The sequence below is a fragment of the Protomyctophum bolini genome (genome assembly GCF_963924005.1).
Source record: "Protomyctophum bolini genome assembly, chromosome: 23".
In the NCBI taxonomy this organism is placed as follows: domain Eukaryota; kingdom Metazoa; phylum Chordata; class Actinopteri; order Myctophiformes; family Myctophidae; genus Protomyctophum; species Protomyctophum bolini.
In genome coordinates, this window is record NC_137884.1 from 17228362 (window position 1) to 17253394 (window position 25033).

The window sequence follows — 25033 nt, forward strand, 5'->3', positions numbered from 1 at the left end:
CAGTGCCTTAGTTTTTGTGTTGTTAATTTACAGAACGTGGGGCTCTTTTGCTTCTAGTTATATCTTTTTACTTTGCGAGAACCAAATGCTCAGACGTGCTGTTATCGTGTAGAGGGTGCCGACATACTCAGTTAATAATTTTAAGATGGAGAACTTGACCTTTATTACAATATTTGGAGACAAACGGGTTGCATAATAAAATTCAACACAACTTCAGTGGTATGTAGTGGTTAGTCAACGGACAGAATAAACGCACGACTCACAATAATAATGAGGTATTGTGACTGACAGATGCGACGAGTGCTCGCATACAAATAGTTGTTGCACGAATAAAGCTTTGCGAATATTAAGGCACTGAGAACTCAATACTTCAAAATAAACAAACGGAGGGGCAATAGATTTGGTTAAACCACAGCACGTGATCACATCAACGGTCTGCAATAATCAGCTCAAGACGCATAGACAATCGTGTCAAATGCCAGTATTGAAAACACTTGCAAACACAACTACTATATACACACCTCAATTGCCAAACAAACATGGTTACCAACCATTTTCATCCTTTAAACAAAATGCCACTTTTGTAGAGGTTTGGCTTATGTAGTTTAACTTGCCATAAATCAGCTCCAATAATTCACGCATAGCACTGTACCTGAATGACCTCAAGCACGGTGTAACTCTATTGTACAGCCAAACTGTCAAAAACCCTCTTAGCACAAAGCAAATTAGAATATATTGGGGTACTCTGTACTATAGGGACCGAACACAACCCAAACCTCTGCCAAAGTATAATTTAGCTTTATTAACATTCGACATTAACCCATTCTGACCTGAGATCAGATTCATACGAGGTTTCCACGGGACACACACTGGTCTGATTAATCCATTCTGACCTGAGATCAGATTCTAAAAATGTCAGTCGTTCTTCGAATTTTTCAAAAATAGTAGACCTACAAGCTCGTAGCGCGCCACTCGGTGGCGCGCTACGAGCTTGTAGATCTGCTATTTTTCAATAGCTAAAGCATAACATGATGCCAACACCAAAATGGGTGCCCGGTCAGAATGGGTTAACATGAAATGGTCCAACGTGAATTCAAAAATATATATATATATCTAGTGCAATTACAACCGCTGCAAGAGTGCTTAAATGCTTTAGGGTTGGATATGTTTACGCCACAAGGCGCCCACTATTTGCCTCGGGGTCGAGTCTTCACCGTTAAACCCCGATATATCGATGCTGCTCGGTGCTGAAGCCTCTAGAAGCTGAACCTCTCGCTGTTGGAGTGGCCGACCGTATCCAGATTGGGGTTGCAGGCAAACTGGATCATAGGAGGCGGTCCACACAACAGGATGATGGTGTCGTCGCTGGGTGGAGGCAGGTGGTCCCTCACCATCTCTTCACTGATAAAGCCTTGGCTGTATTCCCAGTCTGAAACAGACAAGGGGTTTGGGTTTAAGCAGACGGGATTCCAAAAAAAAAAAGAAAAAAGTAATGCAGCAGGGTGGTATTATTACTGTTATGGGTTATAGCCCATGTTTTTTGAAATTTTGAAAAAAAAAGTTAGCCTCGTTTCTCATCATTTTGGACCGTGGGCTATAGCCCATATCGTACGGCATACTATGGCACACCGTTTTTCATCATTTTTGAGGATTTGAAAAAAATGAAAAAATGAAAAAAAACGATGGGTTATAGCCCATGTTTTTTGAAATTTTGAAAAAAAAGTTTACCCTCGTTTCTCATCATTTTGGACCGTGGGCTATAGCCCATATCGTACGGCATACTATGGCACGCCGTTTTTCATCATTTTTGAGGATTTGGAAAAAATGAAAAAAAACGATGGGTTATAGCCCATGTTTTTTGAAATTTTGAAAAAAAATGTTACCCTCGTTTCTCATCATTTTGGACCGTGGGCTATAGCCCATATCGTACGGCATACTATGGCACGCCGTTTTTCATCATTTTTGAGGATTTGAAAAAAATGAAAAAACGATGGGTTATAGCCCATGTTTTTTGAAATGTTGAAAAAAAAAGTTAGCCTCGTTTCTCAACATTTTGGACCGTGGGCTATAGCCCATTTCGTACGGCATACTATGGCACGCCGTTTTTCATCATTTTTGAGGATTTGAAAAAAATGAAAAAATGAAAAAAAAAACGATGGGTTATAGCCCATGTTTTTTTAAATTTTGGAAAAAAGTTAGCCTCGTTTCTCAACATTTTGGACCGTGGGCTATAGCCCATATCGTACGGCATACTATAGCGTGCCGTTTTTCATCATTTTTGAGGATTTGAAAAAAATGAAAAAATAAAAAAACGATGGGTTATAGCCCATGTTTTTTGAAATTTTGAAAAAAAAAGTTAGCCTCGTTTCTCAACATTTTGGACCGTGGGCTATAGCCCATATCGTACGGCATACTATGGCACGCCGTTTTTCATCATTTTTGAGGATTTGAAAAAAATGAAAAAATGAAAAAAAAACGATGGGTTATAGCCCATGTTTTTTGAAATTTTGAAAAGAAAGTTACCCTCGTTTCTCATCATTTTGGACCGTGGGCTATAGCCCATATCGTACGGCATACTATAGCGCGCCGTTTTTCATCATTTTTGAGGATTTGAAAAAAATGAAAAAATAAAAAAACGATGGGTTATAGCCCATGTTTTTTAAAATTTTGGAAAAAAAAGTTAGCCTCGTTTCTCAACATTTTGGACCGTGGGCTATAGCCCATATCGTACGGCATACTATAGCGCGCCGTTTTTCATCATTTTTGAGGATTTGAAAAAAATGAAAAAATAAAAAAACGATGGGTTATAGCCCATGTTTTTTGAAATTAAAAAAAAAAAAAGTTAGCCTCGTTTCTCATCATTTTGGACCATGGGCTATAGCCCATATCGTACGGCATACTATGGCACGCCGTTTTTCATCATTTTTGAGGATTTGAAAAAAATGAAAAAAAAACGATGGGTTATAGCCCATGTTTTTTGAAATTTTGAAAAAAAAGTTACCCTCGTTTCTCATCATTTTGGACCGTGGGCTATAGCCCATATCGTACGGCATACTATGGCACGCCGTTTTTCATCATTTTTGAGGATTTGAAAAAAATGAAAAAACGATGGGTTATAGCCCATGTTTTTTGAAATTTTGAAAAAAAAAGTTAGCCTCGTTTCTCATCATTTTGGACCGTGGGCTATAGCCCATATCGTACGGCATACTATGTATGGCACGCCGTTTTTCATCATTTTTGAGGATTTGAAAAAAATTAAAAAAAATTAAAACAACGATGGGTTATAGCCCATGTTTTTTGAAATTTTGAAAAAAAAAGTTAGCCTCGTTTCTCATCATTTTGGACCGTGGGCTATAGCCCATATCGTACGGCATACTATGGCACGCCGTTTTTCATCATTTTTGAGGATTTGAAAAAAATGAAAAAACGATGGGTTATATCCCATGTTTTTTGAAATTTTGAAAAAAAAAGTTAGCCTCGTTTCTCAACATTTTGGCCCATATCGTACGGCATACTATGGCACGCCGTTTTTCATCATTTTTGAGGATTTGAAAAAAATGAAAAAATGAAGAAAAAAACGATGGGTTATATCCCATGTTTTTTGAAATTTTGAAAAAAAAAGTTAGCCTCGTTTCTCAACATTTTGGACCGTGGGCTATAGCCCATATCGTACGGCATACTATAGCGCGCCGTTTTTCATCATTTTTGAGGATTTGAAAAAAATGACGAAATGACAAAAACGATGGGTTATAGCCCATGTTTTTTGAAATTTTGAAAAAAAAAGTTATCCTCGTTTCTCATCATTTTGGACCATGGGCTATAGCCCATATTGTACGGCATACTATAGCGCGCCGTTTTTCATCATTTTTGAGGATTTGAAAAAAATGACGAAATGACAAACGATGGGTTATAGCCCATGTTTTTTGAAATTTTGAAAAAAAAAGTTAGCCTCGTTTCTCAACATTTTGGACCGTGGGCTATAGCCCATATCGTACGGCATACTATGGCACGCCGTTTTTCATCATTTTTGAGGATTTGAAAAAAATGAAAAAATGAAAAAAAAAACGATGGGTTATAGCCCATGTTTTTTGAAATTTTGAAAAGAAAAGTTAGCCTCGTTTCTCAACATTTTGGACCGTGGGCTATAGCCCATATCGTACGGCATACTATGGCACGCCGTTATACACATTACACATTTCTTTCGAGATTATTCTTATTTTTAATTAGCAGATCTTCAAGCTCACAGTGCATTGTGAGTTTATAGTGTTGTAGACGGGGTTAAAGTGGTCAAACAAGATTTTGCGGGATCTGGTCGCCAAATCCCGCTTAGAGAACTGCTCCTCTACAGTAGCTTTTCTTACCCTCGGGTGCCTGGTCCACGGTGAACCTCAGCTTAAGGCGGTCAGGGTTGACGGCCGCAATCTCTTCCAACTCTGGTCGAAGCAAGATGTCTTTCTCAGTCTGTGTGTGTACAAGTGGGGTGGGGCAGTTGTGGTATTTTTAGTATAGTAACTCGCCCAAGGGTGGCCTCTCTTATAGAGAATAGAGATCACGCATTCCCATGACATCAGAAAGCAAGTGGCAGATGAGATGACACATCACTTAGTTGTGAACATTTTGAATTAAAAATAAATCAGACCCGTCTGAAGTGAGTGGTACTGCACTAGCCCTCCTCCCTGGCCTGTGTGTGTCTGTGTGTTAGACTGTGCAACAGTGACACCTGGTGGTGAACAAACGCTATTTTCGTGCTCGGACACAGCCACACAAATAGCCGTCTATAGGAGTGGTCGAAAAATAAACATCTAGTGTTGCAAATTGCAGCTAGTATTGGACCACAGAGTGCTTGTGAAATTCACCTGGTTGGCAAAGAGGAGGTGACACACGGTGGTGTCCTGAGGATCCTTCACCACAGCTGTGACGAGCTGCAGCATGGGAGTGATCCCTGAATCAAATGCACACACACACAGTACCACAACATTAACAGCAGCAACGTTTTGTCAATGCTTAGACAATGTTCTAACAGTGTTGAGTAAATAACCCAACATCATCATTTGAGAAATGTTTTAAATTCATGCTCTACTTTCGAAATGTCGAATAACAGAATATAATTCTCAGGGTGTGACGAAACTACTAAAAATAAATCAGTGGTTTCGGATGTGGATGAAGCCTTACCCGTTCCACCAGCAATCAAGCCCACTTGTGTGGCTTTCTTTATCACAGCTGGCGACTTCTTATCCTCTTGGATAGCAAATGTACCTGTTGGGAGACGGACAGCCACAATATGCAAGATATTATCTATTGTTCCTTGCCATTGAGCACATACATCACACCTTGCACTAACCGCAATGTACCTGGATGTTTGAGATTATTGTACGTATGTGTTCATTGAAGAAGTTTTATATGGGTTTAGTGTCGCTGTGAATGCCGTCTCGGCGTGTACCGAGAACGGGAGAAATCGCAAGGAGTGTTCTCATTTACCAACCTTAGAATGACTGATATGCCATACAATGTATGGCATATCAGTCATGGCATATCAGGCATATCAGGCATATCAGTCATGACTGATATGCCATACAATGTATGGCATATCAGTCATGGCATATCAGGCATATCAGTCATGACTGATATGCCATACAATGTATGGCATATCAGTCATGGCATATCAGGCATATCAGTCATGGCATATCAGGCATATCAGTCATGACTGATATGCCATACAATGTATGGCATATCAGTCATGGCATATCAGGCATATCAGGCATATCAGTCATGACTGATATGCCATACAATGTATGGCATATCAGTCATTCTAAGGTTGGTAAATCAGTTGAGGCATTAAACATCAATCTAGCACAAATTCCTAGCAAATATATTAAGTTGCTCTGAAGTCTCTACCTTCACTACCAGGTCTACGTAGCCTTTGTCGTCATCGCTGGACACGGGTGTGTATGGCCGAACGACCAGCTTCCATCTATTTTGGTAGACAGATAAATGTGCTGCCCTGGAAGCAGATGAAAGTATTAGTAGTGCCAGTGTTCCAGAACGTATTTGACAGTAGGACAATGATTAACAAGGAGTGTACGAATACCAAACGAGTCGCACCTTTAACCATCTCGCCCCGGGCGTACAGCCTGCGGAACTGCACCGCCTGGTATTCCTAAAGTAAATAATGCTTAAACCTAGCCTCAGTAAACCTAACCTCAGTAAAACTATGCCTAACCCTAAACTTATTTCTAACCTTATTCTCAGTAAAACTAAATAAAGAATACAAGAACCGCGGCACCGAGCGGTCGGCGGGAAAATAATCGAGGGGCGAGATGGTTTATGGGCGACCGCACCTAATACCGAGTGTACTGCCAGAAGAATACAAGTTATCCGCCATAGACAGTGTTGCATTGGTCATGGCATGCGGTACCAAGACGTCCCCCCTGGCCTCTAGAACATGCGTCCTGGCCAGCTAAATAACCTGTATTTTAAGTCTTGGAAATCAATATCCAGAGTGAATCGGAAATACTAACCGATGGGGAGTCCAAGGATGTGCTCTGGAGATGGCAGAGCAAAACGGAATTTCCTTGTGTCATGGCTGACAATCTGTAACGCAAGCAAATCAGAAAAACCAAGGCATTAAAATCATACAAAATCACATGTAAATGACACTGTTATTCCAAGTTCACAATGATTTTAACACAGATTATCCAGCCGCGCTTGGTTTTCAGGGTTTCATTCGTCAAATTACTACCTGCCCACATAATGTTTATCAAGAATGGAATACTTTCTGAATAATGACAGTTGCTATAATCAATTCAAACAAACATACATGAAAGACAATAAGCAATATACAGGAAAGCAACGTTATGGAAACTACAATCCAGAACTTATTTATCAGTAAGGACACTTATTTTACAAGGAGCAGGCCTGAAGAAGAAGAACCTGAAGCGCAAAACCAGTAATGTGGTGGTCTCTCACAAGAAGAAGATGCAGGTTCTTATCCCCGGGCAGGACACGAAACGTAAGGAATGGGATGCAGCAATAATATCATCTTTGAGAGTGGGGACATGCAGATATACATTTACCTGTTTCGTCTATCATCCGTAGTGCAACCTTAACGTTTGGGTCCTCTAATGTGAGGGCTGGCCTCCTCTTGGGGAAGAGCAGTCTAAATAGGAGGTTTATGATGGAGTCAAAGCCACCCCGGATCAGCTGTATTGATGAGGACAAAAATATATATATAAACATACGTTAGGATTTATAGTATTTACTATAGTTTTAGTGGTTCTTTACTTAATTAACCTGGGGGTCCCCACATGATTTGTTTTTTCAGGTGAGGACCATCCGAAACCACTGATTTTACCAAAGTAGTTTCGTCACACCCTGAGAAATATATTATGTTATGATATTTCAAAAGTAGAGCATGAATTTAAAACAATTATCAAATTATGATGTTGGGTTATTAAGGACTTTAATTAATCTAAAAAAGACCATGTACGCTACTGCATCAAAACTAATTAATCAACAAACTACCGTATACAATAAAAACTGGTCAAACATTGGCCAAATAATATATAAGAAGTTGTGAGCTTGTGGATCTGTTATTTTCACAGTAATTCGAATTACTGTGAAAATAACAGATCCACAAGCTCACAACTTCTTATACATGGAACCGAGTCAAACTAAATGTAATATGCCTCAACTCATACAGTTCCAACTAAGTGACATGTCGCCGAAGATAGCCGATCTTATCTACACACAAAGCTCGAAACGCCTCGCATTTGTGTGAGCTTGTATATAAGATGCGGGGCTATTTGGGCGAGCGGCACCGTCATACGACGACGTGTAAAACCGACCAGGCTTTAACCCATTCTGACCGGGCACCCATTTTGGTGTTGGCATCATGTCATGCTTTAGCTATTGAAAAATAGCAGATCTACAACAGTGACACTTGGTGGTGAACAAACGCTATTTTCGTGCTCGGACACAGCCACACAAATAGCCGTCTATAGGAGTGGTCGAAAAATAAACATCTAGTGTTGCAAATTGCAGCTAGTATTGGACCACAGAGTGCTTGTGAAATTCACCTGGTTGGCAAAGAGGAGGTGACACACGGTGGTGTCCTGAGGATCCTTCACCACAGCTGTGACGAGCTGCAGCATGGGAGTGATCCCTGAATCAAATGCACACACACAGTACCACAACATTAACAGCAGCAACGTTTTGTCAATGCTTAGACAATCTTCTAACAGTGTTGAGTAAATAACCCAACATCATCATTTGAGAAATGTTTTAAATTCATGCTCTACTTTCAAAATGTCGAATAACAGAATATAATTCTCAGGGTGTGACGAAACTACTAAAAATAAATCAGTGGTTTCGGATGTGGATGAAGCCTTACCCGTTCCACCAGCAATCAAGCCCACTTGTGTGGCTTTCTTTATCACAGCTGGCGACTTCTTATCCTCTTGGATAGCAAATGTACCTGTTGGGAGATGGACAGCCACAATATGCAAGATATTATCTATTGTTCCTTGCCATTGAGCACATACATCACACCTTGCACTAACCGCAATGTACCTGGATGTTTGAGATTATTGTACGTATGTGTTCATTGAAGAAGTTTTATATGGGTTTAGTGTCGCTGTGAATGCCGTCTCGGCGTGTACCGAGAACGGGAGAAATCGCAAGGAGTGTTCTCATTTACCAACCTTAGAATGACTGATATGCCATACAATGTATGGCATATCAGTCATTCTAAGGTTGGTAAATCAGTTGAGACATTAAGTTACCTATGAAAGCTATACCGTGATGCCACAGTGACGCCTCTCACCTTTGCCCTTGTAGACGATCAGGCCACTGGGCCCTCTGAAATCGATCGTGTCGTTGATCTTGAGGCTCTCCAAATACTGACTCATCTTCCCACCTTCTGGATACTTGGGATTGACATCCTTGAAGTAAATCTGAGAACCGGTACGAATGGGAGAATTTGATTTAGTAAATGCATGGATATTCAATCTAGCACAAATTCCTAGCAAATATATTAAGTTGCTCTGAAGTCTCTACCTTCACTACCAGGTCTACGTAGCCTTTGTCGTCATCGCTGGACACGGGTGTGTATGGCCGAACGACCAGCTTTCCATCTATTTTGGTAGACAGATAAATGTGCTGCCCTGGAAGCAGATGAAAGTATTAGTAGTGCCAGTGTTCCAGAACTTATTTGACAGTAGGACAATGATTAACAAGGAGTGTACGAATACCAAACGAGTCGCACCTTTAACCATCTCGCCCCGGGCGTACAGCCTGCGGAACTGCACCGCCTGGTATTCCTAAAGTAAATAATGCTTAAACCTAGCCTCAGTAAACCTAACCTCAGTAAAACTATGCCTAACCCTAAACTTATTTCTAACCTTATTCTCAGTAAAAACTAAATAAAGAATACAAGAACCGCGGCACCGAGCGGTCGGCGGGAAAATAATCGAGGGGCGAGATGGTTTATGGGCGACCGCACCTAATACCGAGTGTACTGCCAGAAGAATACAAGTTATCCGCCATAGACAGTGTTGCATTGGTCATTGCATGCGGTACCAAGACGTCCCCCCTGGCCTCTAGAACATGCGTCCTGGCCAGCTAAATAACCTGTATTTTAAGTCTTGGAAATCAATATCCAGAGTGAATCGGAAATACTAACCGATGGGGAGTCCAAGGATGTGCTCTGGAGATGGCAGAGCAAAACGGAATTTCCTTGTGTCATGGCTGACAATCTGTAACGCAAGCAAATCAGAAAAACCAAGGCATTAAAATCATACAAAATCACATGTAAATGACACTGTTATTCCAAGTTCACAATGATTTTAACACAGATTATCCAGCCGCGCTTGGTTTTCAGGGTTTCATTCGTCAAATTACTACCTGCCCACATAATGTTTATCAAGAATGGAATACTTTCTGAATAATGACAGTTGCTATAATCAATTCAAACAAACATACATGAAAGACAATAAGCAATATGGCAATAAGCAATATACAGGAAAGCAACGTTATGGAAACTACAATCCAGAACTTATTTATCAGTAAGGACACTTATTTTACAAGGAGCAGGCCTGAAGAAGAAGAACCTGAAGCGCAAAACCAGTAATGTGGTGGACGGTCTCTCACAAGAAGAAGATGCAGGTTCTTATCCCCGGGCAGGACACGAAACGTAAGGAATGGGATGCAGCAATAATATCATCTTTGAGAGTGGGGACATGCAGATATACATTTACCTGTTTGTCTATCATCCGTAGTGCAACCTTAACGTTTGGGTCCTCTAATGTGAGGGCTGGCCTCCTCTTGGGGAAGAGCAGTCTAAATAGGAGGTTTATGATGGAGTCAAAGCCACCCCGGATCAGCTGTATTGATGAGGACAAAAATATATATATAAACATACGTTAGGATTTATAGTATTTAGCATAGTTTTAGTGGTTCTTTACTTAATTAACCTGGGGGTCCCCACATGATTCTTTGATTTTACCAAAGTAGTTTCGTCACACCCTGAGAAATATATTATGTTATGATATTTCAAGCATATTTATTTGTGACAAACGTCTAGCTGTTTGGACTGCTAACGCCATCTTTGATTTTTAGAACTCCCGCGAGATTCCCACAATGATACTATACGTGGGCGAATACACAGCAAATAGATGGGCCAACTGTGCCACCTACTGGATCTTTTGTAAACCACACACACTAAGTTCTCAAAGTGTATATAGAGGGAAAACAACCTGTAGTATTATGAAGTAAATATAGCAGCCAGCAATCAATAAAGAAGAACAATTAAAGTATGGCAAATATCAAATAACCATTGGTTGGGGTTCATTTACACTAACCACTTTTAGGTTGGACGTTTCAACCCAGCGACTGGCCAGAGACCATCACAAGAAAGAAGTTTGAGGAATCGGACCAGACATTTGTGGCTCGAATCACCCATCGATTATGAAGAGAAGACTTTGCATCAAGCCTGCTCGTCACACCAAAATCTTTTATGAGCTGATTTTGTTTGTATATTAAGGCATGTCCAGTGCCTACATTGCCATTAATAAAATGTCCTCTTTAAAAGAGTCCCACACATTTATACATATTGTAACAAAGCACTTGTACACCTCAAATTTAAAACAGTTTCTTTTTCCCCCCAGCAGAAAAGAAAAGGGTGATTTCAATGCAATTTCCATGAGTTTAACAGGTCATATTTCCCATGAAGCAGTGGGGGCCAAAATTTACAAGCTTTTTTTTCTCCAATTTTATTAAAAATGTCATCTCAAACCTCAATGGATATCTGTAAAACAATACAATGAAAAAAAATCCCATAGAAATGGTGTCAAAATAACAACTCTCCCTTACAACCCAGTCCCCACCTAAACCAACGGCCTTTAGATGTCACCTTTATTTAGATTTACTTCCGACATCAGTTCCGAACTTGAACAATGTAAAACTCATGCATGCAGTTTCACTTTCCAAGAGTAAATCCAAACAATGCAGCAAAAAAATGGAAGGACAAACGTAATTAGCTCCATTATGACTTCCTTGGATAGTATGCACCCAAAGTGGGGGAAATGCTGGACTTATGTCTCTTAAGTCATAAGTAATTTTGACAAAACTGAATTGAGCAAATTTACATAACATCCATATACTCAAGGTATTTTAATTCCTTCCATTGATATCCCTATTCATGACAGTTCAATTTGATTGCATACAATACTCGCCAATATTGGACCTCTACAGAAATCTAGGGTTATCCTCTTTCAAGTCTAACAAAAAGTCACCATTGTATGAGCAACCGTGTCAATCTCCATGTTATGATTTTTAGTGTTACACCTTCATTACCTGTGCTGTGCAAAACCACTTTGATCACACACCTGGCAATGAGCGCACAGGTAATGCACTTGTAGATCAAAACTTATTTGAATCATCTCTTTGTGGAGTTTGACAAAATGTTTCTCATAAGAGTGGATTTATCTGAAACAAAGCCTTTGTGTGGACAGAGAGGATAACCCAAGCTTTTGTAGAGGTGCAACATTAGCTAGTTTGTTTACAACAATCAGATGGAACTTTTTCGTCTCACAAACAGGGCCGTCAATGGAGCAAACTGCAACTTGGAGGTTGGATAGCCTGGAAGTTGTTTGTGGCCATCATCAAGAGTTCCTCCCAAGATACGATAATTTCTGTCCAAACTCTAGATCTTCAGAAATCTAAACTATGTAGGCGGCATCTAGAGACCATCCAGTCTACTTCCAGTTCCCACCCATCCCCAGCGTAGCCCCCTAACATTACAAGTGATAGGAATGAGCTGGTACTTGTTAAACACATAGGGGAAAAATAAGATTTAGATGAGTCAAAGGAGAACTTAAACATGGCACAAACAGGTGAGAGGCTTCAGAATGGAGATGAAGCACACAAAAATAAAACTTGCTCCTGATCATAGGTGAAAAACCAAACAGGGAAGAAAAGGTTGAGGGTCTTGGTAGATCCACGTCATCTCAGTCATCTTCTCCATCATCATCATAAAAATAAGAAATTAACAGTCATGACAGTACACAGATACAACTGCCAATAGGTAGTGGTACACATGTCCTGTTCCCCTAGGTATGGTACACATGTCCTGTTCTCTAGGTAGTGGTACACATGTCCTGTTCTCTAGGTAGTGGTACACATGTCCTGTTCCCCTAGGTATGGTACACATGTCCTGTTCCCCTAGGTATGGTACACATGTCCTGTTCCCCTAGGTATGGTACACATGTCCTGTTCTCTAAGTAGTGGTACACATGTCCTGTTCTCTAGGTATGGTACACATGTCCTGTTCTCTAGGTATGGTACACATGTCCTGTTCTCTAGGTAGTGGTACACATGTCCTGTTCCCCTAGGTATGGTACACATGTCCTGTTCTCTAGGTAGTGGTACACATGTCCTGTTCTCTAGGTAGTGGTACACATGTCCTGTTCCCCTAGGTATGGTACACATGTCCTGTTCCCCTAGGTATGGTACACATGTCCTGTTCTCTAGGTATGGTACAAATCAATCAATCAAAAGCCTATTTACTCAGGGGAGAAATAGAATGTTTAGCTTCACCACTTGACAACCAGTAGAGGCTTTATAGACAATCATATGACCAAAATGAACAGACTCAAGCTTTGCTGTTTGCATGTGACACCAAATACCATTTATTAGGCTTTACAAAGACTACAAAATCCTCCAGATGATTTAAATCACTGTCTCTGTCTATTTACATGATATGTTACATACAAATGTACAAAATATAAAACATTTACGGACAAATGTTTCACTCAAAAAAATAAAAATAACAAAAAATAAAATCTCTCAAACCGGAGTAAATGCTATGGTTTCATTTGAGACGTAATTGCAAGTGTAAAATGTGCCAGCTGGTCGTAAAATGGCATACACCATTACAGTGTCAAACTGAGCCGATGGTATACTGTAGGTCTGCAACAGAAGGTATGGTGGGACAAACGCGTTCTTTCAAGCATACCTAATAGGTACCAACTAGGTTCTAATTCCGGGGCATCAAGGGTTAACACACCCATGGTATGTAACAACACATCCTTCCTCGCAAAGGTGCGGCTGCCAATGTTAACCAGCAATGTGTGCCAACATTTGAGAGACTTGGCTGTGTAGAGACTGAAAAAGCTGTAAAGCTGAACGTAGGTAGGATTGTACAGTATAAGATTGTCCTGAGGTTGTGACAATGTCATCAGCTGACGTGTTTTACTTGAACAGTAGCACCTGTTGGTTGTTACGGAATAATACAGTACGGCAGCAGCTTTAGCCCCTTTACCTCTTGTTGGTTGTTACGGAATAATACAGTACGGCAGCAGCTTAGCCTCTTCACCTCAGACAGCAATGGAACCTTGTGTTCAAACGACAGATGAAGAGCTTATAGGAATTGTAAGCATTCCTAAGGCATAGAAAATGAATGATTAGAGAATACTGTAAAAGTGCCTATTTCTGTTGTCTTGGTCGGTGATTAAGTTGAAACACAGCTAAAACACAGCTAAAATAAAAAAAGTTTCACACTACACATCATATGCCTCCTGCATTTGGCAAACAACCACTCACAAGACATACACCTGTTTCTGACAGTGTGTTGAGTTTTTGCATGTCATTTTTATCTTGTTTTCAAAGTACACTATATATTTTTTTGTCAGCGGGTTAAGCGTAATGTAACATCAAACAGGGCAGAATGCATCTTTGATTCACTGTGCAAGACTTGTATATTTACAACCCACCCCTTCTCAACTGTGCAAAACCAACCCACTCCTTTTAAACAAAGCAAGGACAATCAAAATGGCTTACGTCCAATACACGCCTACATAAAAGTAAAAGTTTCTGTTCAGCATATCTCCTTTTACAAAGCTCAAAACATGCTCTTCGGGTTAGAAAAACAAACTGGTTTTGGGTTGTGCTCATGTCAGTTCAAGTGAACCCAGCTCAACTGGGTGAAAACAAGAACTAAAAAATACCCCACCCCCTTTTAAATGTTTGTACAATATTGGTCAGCTTGGATTTCAAATACAGAACTATCCCTATCTGCTTGACTCTTACTGGTCAGAAACAAGAATGGGTGGTATGGAGCGACAAGGACTTATCAAATAAATTAGGCTGCATTTCAGAGTACACGTACTGTACACTGTAATAAAAAAATGTGTACAAATACAACCAAACAGACCCTATAGGGTCACATTTAGTTACATTTCTACACTCTCCGAATGTGACTGGATAAAGTCACACTCAGGTGTGTAGTCTAGGGAACTGTACTGTAGCACACTAGCGGAATAAACACCCATTGAGAGACAAACATGAACCTACATTTTGATTCAACGCACACAGCAGGAAGCACATGTCCTGCCAGTGACATCACATCCTCCCAACCACAGCCAACTGGAGGAAAGGACGTCTCCACAAACGTTTGCACATTTAAGGCAGTGAGAGCGCACGCTCATTTTTGTTCCCTTCTTAACATGGCCCTCGGTCTTAACTAGCAATCAATGATCAGATCTGGGTAAGAGAGTATTTGCAAATATATTTTTTTCCATCTTTTATTTTTTTTATCACAACTGGCTGGGTGCCAGATGGATGGGGTCCACCAACAAAAAAGTGGATCAGATATTAGCCAATTTAATATAGTTTGTTCTCTGATTGACAGCTCACTGGACATGTTCTGAATTCTCCTCATGGGGCACACACACACACACACACACACACACACACACACACACACACACACACACACACACACACACACCGACCATCTGGCCTCAAGGTAGGTTCAACTTAAAACTAGGACTGAAGAAAGTTTTTCTTTCTTTTGCAACGAACACTTGACCCAGACATCTATGATCCACAGGCGCCTCCTGTTGGTCTCTTAGTGCATTGCGTACAGAGAAGTGACGCTGAGCGCTGAGCACTGAGCAGTGTGAAAAGTTTATAACAAAACCAAAGTTCCCAATCTTGGTCAGCTGTGTTGTAAATAGAATGAAATAATAATAAAACACACGCGTTCGTGCGATAGACAGTTTTGTGTGTGTATGCTTGGCAGTAAATCAAACGATAAAACATTGGCACTGGTCCATTTTACTTCACAGTAGTGGTTTGGCCGGATGACACAAGCAATGCGCTGTTGTTGTGCTTGTTGCTGGCATGTTGGTGGGGGCGGGGGGGGGGGGGGGGGGGGGGGGGGGGGCTGAGAGAGGTCTTGGCAGTGCCTGAACAACTGAGGAGGTTTAGGGCACAGAACCAGCATCACATGATGGCTGAACTGAGGTCTGAGTTGAGGGCAGGAAGGATGCATGTATGCCTGGCGTGTGTATGCATACCGACCGTATATGTCTGTGGGTAAATTTAATGTGTGTGTGTGTGTGTGTGTGTGTGTGTGTGTGTGTGTGTGTGTGTGTGTGTGTGTGTGTGTGTGTGCACGTGCGCAGCACCTCTGTAAACAAAAACAAAAAAAAACGAAACTAATTTTGAATTCACACCCCACTGTAAACATCTTACGATAATATAACCGTGATTATTAAAGAATACACCGAGTCTCGTTATTGTCTGACGATTGACTCTGGTGTTGCTTCAGAGTGGGACATTCGCACTCTAGACGGAACGGCGCCTCCTGGTGGCAGAGACTGGGGTGTCGGTGGTGGGGAGTGGCGCCTCCTGGTGTTGGCAAATACTGGTGTGTCGGTGGTGGGGAGTGGGCGGGGTTTACAAAGGCGTTCCCGCCTGGAGTCGTGCAGGCGTTTCCCGCCTAATCTATGCTCTTACGGTCGCGGCGAACGCATCTAGCTCGTAAGTTCGCAACTTCCCGGCGCGCGCGACTACCGGCGCGCGACAAACGAAACGGGGGCTTCAGAGTGCCGACTCCAGTGAGGAATCCAGCGGGTCATCATGGTGACCGCCGGTGCTGTCACTGTCACAGCTCTGTGTGCTGGAGTAGTTGGCTGCTTCCTGGAGCCGCATGAGCATGTTCATCTGGAAACACACACACACACACGCACGCACGCACACACACACACGCACACGCACACACACACACACACACACACACACACACACACACACACACACACACACACACACACACACACACACACACACACACACACACACACACACACACACACACACACAGCAATAAGCAATAATACTGTATTAAGTATGTAGTGTGTCACAAAACCAAAAGGGAAGTTTAAATGTGAAAATATAATGTCGACCTCAGTAATGAAAGAACAGTGCATCATACATGATAGCATATTAGATTACTTATTATTCAGTGTTTTATTTTGAAGACCCATGGGACCCGAAAACTACTTTCTGGCCTTGACAGCCCAGACATCCAAACAGAAAAGCCCAATGTGATTGTATTAAAACGACAATAAACTCACCAACATTGCAGCTGTACGGACAGCTTGAATTATCCTCTTTCTATTTGCAACGTTTAAAAATCCAACCGTAGACGTGCGTGCTATGAACTACTTTCTGTCAAGAAATTCCTCATTTTGCAATAACGCGACGCCCTGCTACCTCCTGCATTACGCGTAGTTTAGAAACGGGGTGGAACCACTGAGCGGTTTCCGACGAGCGCCTCCAAACTCCAATGCTCCGTGGACTGGTTGACAGACTTCCGAGCAACTACACCAGTCTCAACAAGTGGTAACTGTATAGAGCAGTACAGTGAGTACACGTACATTGCAATACAAAAAATGTGTACAAATACAACCAAACAGACCCTATACTCTGACGTCAATATCGGTAGAGGGCGCAAATCCACAGGTTCATGTACTTTTTATTTGCATTGTAATCCCCATAGCGGGATTTTAGATCGCCTCATATAAGTACTCTGTTATGAAAAATAAACATGTCACCCCGACCATTTCACTCATATGCATATGACGTTTACAGAGACACCTCCCTGACAATAACGCTTGTTTATTTTTGGACCACAATGCTTATAGTAGACAATATTAAGATCACCCTTTGTTATTCTCCATAGAGAAATTACGTCCGTGAACCTGGGGAATCGAGGGGATGAGTGAGTTACGTCAGGACTTCGGCGCTCCATTGTTCCCAGGTGTAACAACTGTCTTCTCAGTAAAGGGAGGCAAACCTTTGGAACTCCTTGCCTACCGCTCAAAAACTAGAGACGGACGGTAACGGTGTTCTACAGAGGACTCAAACTATGGTTGAAAGCAAATAAACTGTGCTCACATGTATAGACTCTGACTGGTTACTGGAGTGATTATGTTTACTTTGATTTGTAGGTTAATGTAATCATGGGAATTTTGTTGTAAAATATGATTAGTACATATTTTTTTGTACTTTTTTAAAACTAAAGTGTTACTGTATTTTTTTTAGAAAAGTCTCCTGTTTACAGTTGGTGAAATCTAGCACTTGTCTAACACACTGTAAACAATGCATCTACAAATTGTACAACCGTGCAATGAGCAATGTGATTGTGATGTTCCATATCAAATAAATAAAGATAAACATAAACATCCTATTCATGATCTGGTCGGGAGCGGATGATATTGCTACGTCATGTTGTAGTATTGTTTTGTAATTTGTAGTCCTCAATCTTCCCGGAACTTCCATTTCCCTCAAACCAATTTTTCTCAATAATAGCTGCAGATGAGAGCTTTTATTGTTATTCTTCCGGATTAAGGGAAAAGGGAGGTTCCGGATGATTGTTCCTGCCTGATGACGACAAAACAATACCACAAAATCATCCGCTCCAGACCGGTTCACACGGCACTTTTGTAACACAGACCAGGCTTTCCTCCAAGGTGGAAAGCCTGGTGACGCGAGTTTAGGTCCTTACCAACGGGTCTCCCTCGGTGTCGCTCTGAGACACCTGCTTGGACGACGCCCCCTCTTTGGACGAGCTGTAGCCCTCGTAGCCAACATCCTCGGGCCGCAGCTCCAGCAGCGATTGGCCGTCCTGCTGCCGGGAGGCGGGGCTCCAGGGGTACGTGTCCGTCACCCATTTGGAGGGGTCCTCCCACGCCGCCCTCTTGCCGTAGAGCTGTGGAACGGACGAAGGACGAGGCAATGAGAAATGATGCTCTGCCGAGTACTGATACCCGCCGCTAAACAAGAGCTCTGCTATGGCACATACTATATCAGTATTAAAAAAAAGCCTGTTTCTAAGTCAATGGTGCTCATACTATTTCATGTCAAGGAGCTCCAAAATTATATGTATTTGGCCGCCGACCCCAATCTGAAAAGATGTTGTTCCAGGCGTGAGTGTGAGCACGCACTGACCTGAAGGCCTTCCCTGACCGCCTCCAGCAGGTATGGCACCAGCGAGTAGTTCCACAGGTCAGTAAACCACACCCGGGAGCCTTCTGCGTCCATGGGACACGACAGGAAGAGGCGCGGACCTGGATGGATCCATGACAAAAGGAAATACATTTGTTTGGAAGATGCTAATGAATTTGAGGCACCAAGACTGGATAACTACCAGACTGGATCTGCGCAGTGTGCAACCCAATGGACATGACAGTGTATTCTGTATGTGCATGCGTGCACCGCATGTGAAGACCAACCTATGGTGACATCAGAGGAACTGTGCGCCTCCAGAAAACCGTTGATGTGTTGCCAGGTCTTGGGGATCCAGTCGATGACCTTGATCAGATCGTTGCTGCGCATGTTCCTGTCGATCTCCGTTTCAATCAGCTTCCGCCTCAGGAAACGGCCAAGAAAGCCTTTCACCGGCTCCGTGTGGTTGGCACACAGCACCCACCTAATGAAACACAACCAATCAGCACCCACCTAATGAAACACAACCAATCAGCACCCTGCAGCACCCACCTAATGAAACACAACCAATCAGCACCCTACAGCACCAACCTAATGAAACACAACCAATCAGCACCCTGCAGCACCAACCTAATGAAACACAACCAATCAGCACCCTACAGCACCAACCTAATGAAACACAACCAATCAGCACCCTGCAGCACCAACCTAATGAAACACAACCAATCAGCACCCTACAGCACCAACCTAATGAAACACAACCAATCAGCACCCTACAGCACCCAACTATAGGTAGTCACATACTATAGGTAGGTGAACACGGACATTGCTGCTCCTTGGAGGTGAACACAGACATTGCTGCTCCTTGGAGGTGAACACAGACATTGCTGCTCCTTGGAGGTGAACACAGACATTGCTGCTCCTTGGAGGTGAACACGGACATTGCTGCTCCTTGGAGGTGAACACAGACATTGCTGCTCCTTGGAGGTGAACACAGACATTGCTGCTCCTTGGAGGTGAACACGGACATTGCTGCTCCTTGGAGGTGAACACAGACATTGCTGCTCCTTGGAGTGGTTGCACCACTCAAAAAGGAAACGCTACGAGTGCACCACTTATGTGATATTTACCAAACCATAATAGTTTATGCTGCCTTTCAAGAAACAATGGGGCTAATTACATAGCCCCATAGAAATCATCATAAATTAAAGTCAGCTAAATTAAAATGTCAGGTACTCATCTGGCCAAGGATAGGTTTTCCCCAATGTCAACTGATTTGTCACGCCATTAACTTGTCAAATATTCGAAGCAAAAACCTTGAGTGTGTGTTGTGTGTACAAAAGCTAATTATCCAAGTGAATAAATTAGAACCATTCCTTGGGGAGGAAAACCCTTTAGCTTCTAATCTATGAGCCCATGGATTCAAAGGCACTGCAGTTAAAATGTGGCATCATTAGAATTAGGACTTCTAACTAGGGTTGTCCCGATCGGATCGGGTGATCGGAAATCGGGGCCGATCACGTCATTTTCAAATAATCGGAATCGGATCGGGAGCAAAAAACATCCCTAATTCTAACCCTTCAGAATGATTCACTACAGAATGAAAACGTTTAAATTAATTAAGTAAAAATTCATTATATCTTCTGCAACCAGTCCAGTGGATATGAACGTATTGAAAAGCATTCATCCCGTTTCATTTATGTTTTGGTTTGTTAAAGGAATGTATCTGTTACCAACCTGAAGTTGTGATGGAGCTCCAGGTTAGGAGAAGAAGACACTCCCTGGTTCATGGTTCCTATAACGTACGGACTGGACGAAGACACAGTACAGCAGAGTGTGGTTAACGTCAGAGAAGCCGTCTTAAACCCATTTAGACCCGAGGACGATTCTACAAATCTTCTAAATTCTGACAGTTTTCTTGAAAAACCATGTTTCTATGTCAGTCGTTCTCAAACATTTTCATGTCAGAGACCCCCAAAAATATATGTAATTGGCCGCCGACCCCCATCTGAAAATATGCTGTTCCAGGGACCCCCCCTAGAAGCAAGGATTTGAGTAAAAAAACGTTCGCATTGAAAGATTTGCACCACATTTTCACAAGTTTTCAAAAATAGCAGATCTACAAGCTAGGAGCTTGTAGATCTGCTATTTATCAATAGCTAAAGTATAACATAATGCTTTAAAACACCAAAAGGGGTTCCTGTCATGAATGGGTTAAATGGCAGAGATGTCAACAAGTCATCATCAGTTTGAAAGCATAATGTAGCTTGCTGCTGGCCAGAAACCTTGTACGTATGTCTACATCTATATTATTCTTTTTGTAAATTAATAATTATCATACACCGTACTAAGTCTCAAATATACATACAGTAGTACATCTTTCAATTTTCGCTGTGGATAATTAAGACCGTCTATTGTTGTGTACATTGCAGTGATGAAGCCTGTGGTTGGTAATGCTCTTAAAAGCTACCCACCATTTGTGGTATTTGCAGTTGAGGAAACCGTTGAATATGTCACTGAGGGAACCGATGTGATGAAGGTTGTCCAAGATCACCACCGTGGGAAGCTCCGTCTCACTGTCCTCAGAGTTGCACTGTTCAGCCAGGTGGCACAGGTACTGGCGCAGGTCCTGGTCACACGCACATGCACACACACAGTTCAGTATCTGTATTTGTTGAGTAGTGCATGTGTGTACGTGCGTAAATGAAAGAATTGTGTGGTCAACGCGGCATCCATGCAGTCAGCTACCGGTGCTGAAACATTTAACTTCACAGACCACTAGCAGCACTTTGTGTTCTGAGTGAGGATCTACAAGTCAGTCACACTTGACTTGAAGAACTTTATCTACTTTCAGTGTTTAAACGTGCTCTGATCTGAGCTGGTGGATATAATAATAAGCTGTAACACAACACTAGTGCGCAACCAAGTATAAAACGGGCATTACATTTTATTTTATGCTTTTTAATGACCATGAACTGTCTTGTCGCCAGCATTAAATCGTGCATTGCCAATGTTTTATCGCACGTTACACTTATTTTTAAGAGCCAGATATGACAAAATGCTGTGTGTGGTGTCTTGACCGGTTGTTGTTCTCTCACCCGACCGCGAGTATCACAGCGCTGGCTGTGGCCAGTTGAAAAACCTTGTTTTCACCAGAAATGACATTCATTGCGCCGATTTGGAGATACAGGCATTTGAATGCGGACCATTGAATGCAAGTGAATGCAACAGTATGCAGTTAACGAGTTTCATGCTGTTTATACTGTAAATAATGTCTATTTGTAATTCCCTTGACAAATAAACAATAATAATAAAATAACAAACAATCCATTCATCCCAACCTTGCTGGACTTCTGGTCCACGTTGAAGCTGGCCACGTTGTGCTCGGTGACCTCGCGACCCGACTTGAGGATGATGTGCTCGGCCAGCCTGGAGGCCAGGAAGGACTTCCCCGTGCCGCTGGGTCCCGACAGGATGATCCGCCGGTGCTCCATCAGCAGGTTGAGGTGGCGCTGGAGGATGGGCTTGGGGATGAGCGTGTCGAACACCAGCTCATCGATGCTGCCCTCCTTCACCCCTAGGGAGGGGAGACGGGTGGACGGAGGGAGGGAGGGAGGGAAGGGAGGTTTATTAGCCCATTCTGACCTGGGATCAGATTCTAAAAATAATTCTTGGCTGACAGTTTTCTGAAAAAGCTATGTTTCTATGTCAGTCGTTCTTCGATTTTTCAAAAATAGCAGACCTAGAAGAGCTTGTAGATCTGCTATTTTTCAATAGCTAAAGCATAACATAACGCTAAAACCAAAAGGGGTTCCCGCCCAAAGTGGGTTAAGGCAGGGTAGTCTTTCGAGACAGACTGTTGACCCCCCACGTCAAAAGAGGGCGCTGTTTTCCCTTTTTTAGGGGTGATGATGGATGAGTTTTGAGCATTCATTGCTGTCTGCAATTTGCCCACAGCGCCTCCCAAAATGTCCAGATTGTATCTTTGAAAACAGATACTGTCTCAGTGTAACCCGCGTTCCCCCGCTATTTAATCCAATATTCTACGCTGCCTATATTGTCTTATTACCTTTGGAGCATACACCGAAGTATTTGGCGCTTTGATCCACGGAAATCCAGCTAAATATAGTCCGATAGATGACAATGCGAGACAAGAACAGCCTCCACAGCGTGTTGTAGTCCAAACAAGCCCCGCGTTCACTTGCATTGGGCTCATTTCCTTGGCCCGACCACCACTGGCCCCGGGAGTTTGATTTCCACTTTCGTCATCATAACGCGACGGCCTCGTCAGCAGGTCCGCGACAAATCCGCTCTTTCTTTTTAATTATTTTAAAACGCTGAATTAAACGCATTAAACAAATAGCGGGTTTAGCGTATTAAGCAGAGCTGATCGTTGGATTAAACAATTCAAGGCAGACAAAGTGTTAACAAGCTGTAAATCCAAGAATGTACAAATGTAAACAAAATAGACTTTTACATTTGACTCAGACGTGACTCAGGGAAATACAGGGGGGGGGGCGAATGGATAATTTAACACTTTTAGTGTGTATTCTTTCTCTCCAGTAAACCACCGATGTTACATCAGATTGAGAGCACAGACAGAAGTGCACATTATTCTGTTGTGTACCTTTGAGGTTGATGTTGATGATGTTGCTGTCGCCCACCAGGTAGCCACAGGGCAGCAGCTCGGGGAGCTCAGAGGCGTGGGCGCGCACCACCTCCCCCATCCTGTAACACACGATGCTGTCGGAGCCCAGGCCCAGGCTGGTCAGCGGATCCACGCGGAACACATACTCCTGGACAGGGGGGGGGGGGGGAAATAAATTTAGACCCGAGAACTGATTCTACAAAAATGCTTCCTAAATCATGACAGTTTTCAGGAAAAACCCTATGTTTCTTCTATGTCAATGGCCGACCCCCATCTGAAAATATGTTGTTCCAGAGACCCCCCAGAAGCAAAGATTTGAGTTAAAAAAAAGTTCGCTCTGAAAGAATATTATATTCAAAGATTTGCGCCACATTCTCACGTTTTTTTCAAGAATAGCAGATCTATACGCTCATAGCGCGGCCCGAGTGCCACGCTATGAGCTTGTAGATCTGCTATTTTTTCAACAGCAGAAAGTTTAACATAATGCTTAAAACACCAAAAAGGGTTCCCGTCCTGAACGGGTTAAACCATTTAGGCCTGACCTCGAAATAAAAAAAACGTTCTTCTAAATCCTCCAGTTTTCTGAAATTAATATTTTCATGATTTTTCAAAAATAGCAGACCTACAAGCTCGTAGCGCGCCACTCGGTGGCGTACTATGAGCTTGTAGATCTGCTATTTTTCAATAGCTAAATTATAACATAACGTAGTCTGATGGACACGCTGTAATTATACAGCTAAATGACCACAGTCAGCAGGGGTGGAACGATATAGTAACTGCATCCAAAAATCGATTCAAGAATCTATATATATATATATCGAAATGAAAACAGCAACATTGACTATGTATCGTACCGTATCGTTTTGCAACGGAAATGATCGGTATCGAATCGTTTTGGTATGCAATTAATCGATTGTATCAATACTACATTTTTGTGCGTGGTATTTAGCCATTTTTAGAAGAAAAATGAAAAAGAGGGTTTTAATTACTTAATTAAAAAAATGTCAATGTATTTTAAATAAGTTACTGTATCGATTTAAAATCATTGAATTGTATTGTATCGCCATAATGAACCAATATCGTCCATGTATCGTATTGTGATACGCATCGTTGCTGTTAAAATGTATCGTTACTCCCCTAGTATTCAGTGTGAGTCCAATTGTCAATGATAATCATACACAATTTGGTGTTTTTGTGCTTAGTATACGTTTTATAAATTAGAACTACTAACATGTGTCAGAGAGGCATATTTAAAGTATAAATGTACCTTGAAGAGGCGACGAATGACCCCATCCAGGACATCCCATTTGGTTTTTCCACTCACACCAATGGAACCAATCAGGTACTGTTGTTTTTGCAAACCCTGGGAACAAAAACATTGTTCATCATTATAATGAGTTTTCTGTTGACAGATGGGTGTTGCGCTGTAAAGGTTTTCCATCAGTGCCTTTGGTCAAGTGATGTGAAGTTATTGTACCGAGGCTGTGCGTGCGTGTTTGCGTGCGTGTTTGCGTGTGTGCGTGTGTCTTTGTGGACAACAGAGGGCAAACGCAAAAGAGGCCGACCCAAGAACACCTGGCGTAGGACAGTGGAGGG

At 42.1% G+C, this 25033-nt stretch overlaps 2 protein-coding genes across 7 annotated transcripts in view; both read right to left on the reverse strand.

Moving 5' to 3' along the window:
• Nucleotides 1-1085: 1085 nt before the first annotated feature.
• On the reverse strand, nt 1086-11432 carry LOC308310686 (NADH-cytochrome b5 reductase 3-like; the record flags this gene model as incomplete). The annotated part of the gene is made up of 9 exons (XM_080757066.1): nt 1086-1429; nt 4362-4461; nt 4857-4942; nt 5173-5256; nt 8822-8951; nt 9055-9161; nt 9680-9752; nt 10254-10379; nt 11424-11432. The coding sequence occupies 9 exons, from the start codon at nt 11430-11432 to the stop codon at nt 1257-1259; spliced, it is 888 nt and encodes a 295-aa protein (XP_080613192.1). The 3' UTR covers nt 1086-1256.
• Nucleotides 11433-15697: 4265 nt separating this feature from the next.
• nav3 (neuron navigator 3) overlaps nt 15698-25033 on the reverse strand; it is a 199867-nt gene continuing 190531 nt past the window's right edge. For all 6 annotated transcript variants that reach the window (XM_080757629.1, XM_080757631.1, XM_080757628.1 and 3 more), the window contains 9 exons: nt 24705-24800; nt 23417-23585; nt 22131-22366; nt 21264-21418; nt 20527-20598; nt 19077-19273; nt 18793-18911; nt 18350-18553; nt 15698-16503 (listed from right to left, as the gene is read on the reverse strand). In XM_080757629.1, coding sequence (XP_080613755.1) covers nt 16381-16503; nt 18350-18553; nt 18793-18911; nt 19077-19273; nt 20527-20598; nt 21264-21418; nt 22131-22366; nt 23417-23585; nt 24705-24800 — 1371 coding nt within the window. In that variant the 3' untranslated portion in view covers nt 15698-16380. The remainder of the gene's footprint in view (nt 16504-18349; nt 18554-18792; nt 18912-19076; nt 19274-20526; nt 20599-21263; nt 21419-22130; nt 22367-23416; nt 23586-24704; nt 24801-25033) is intronic.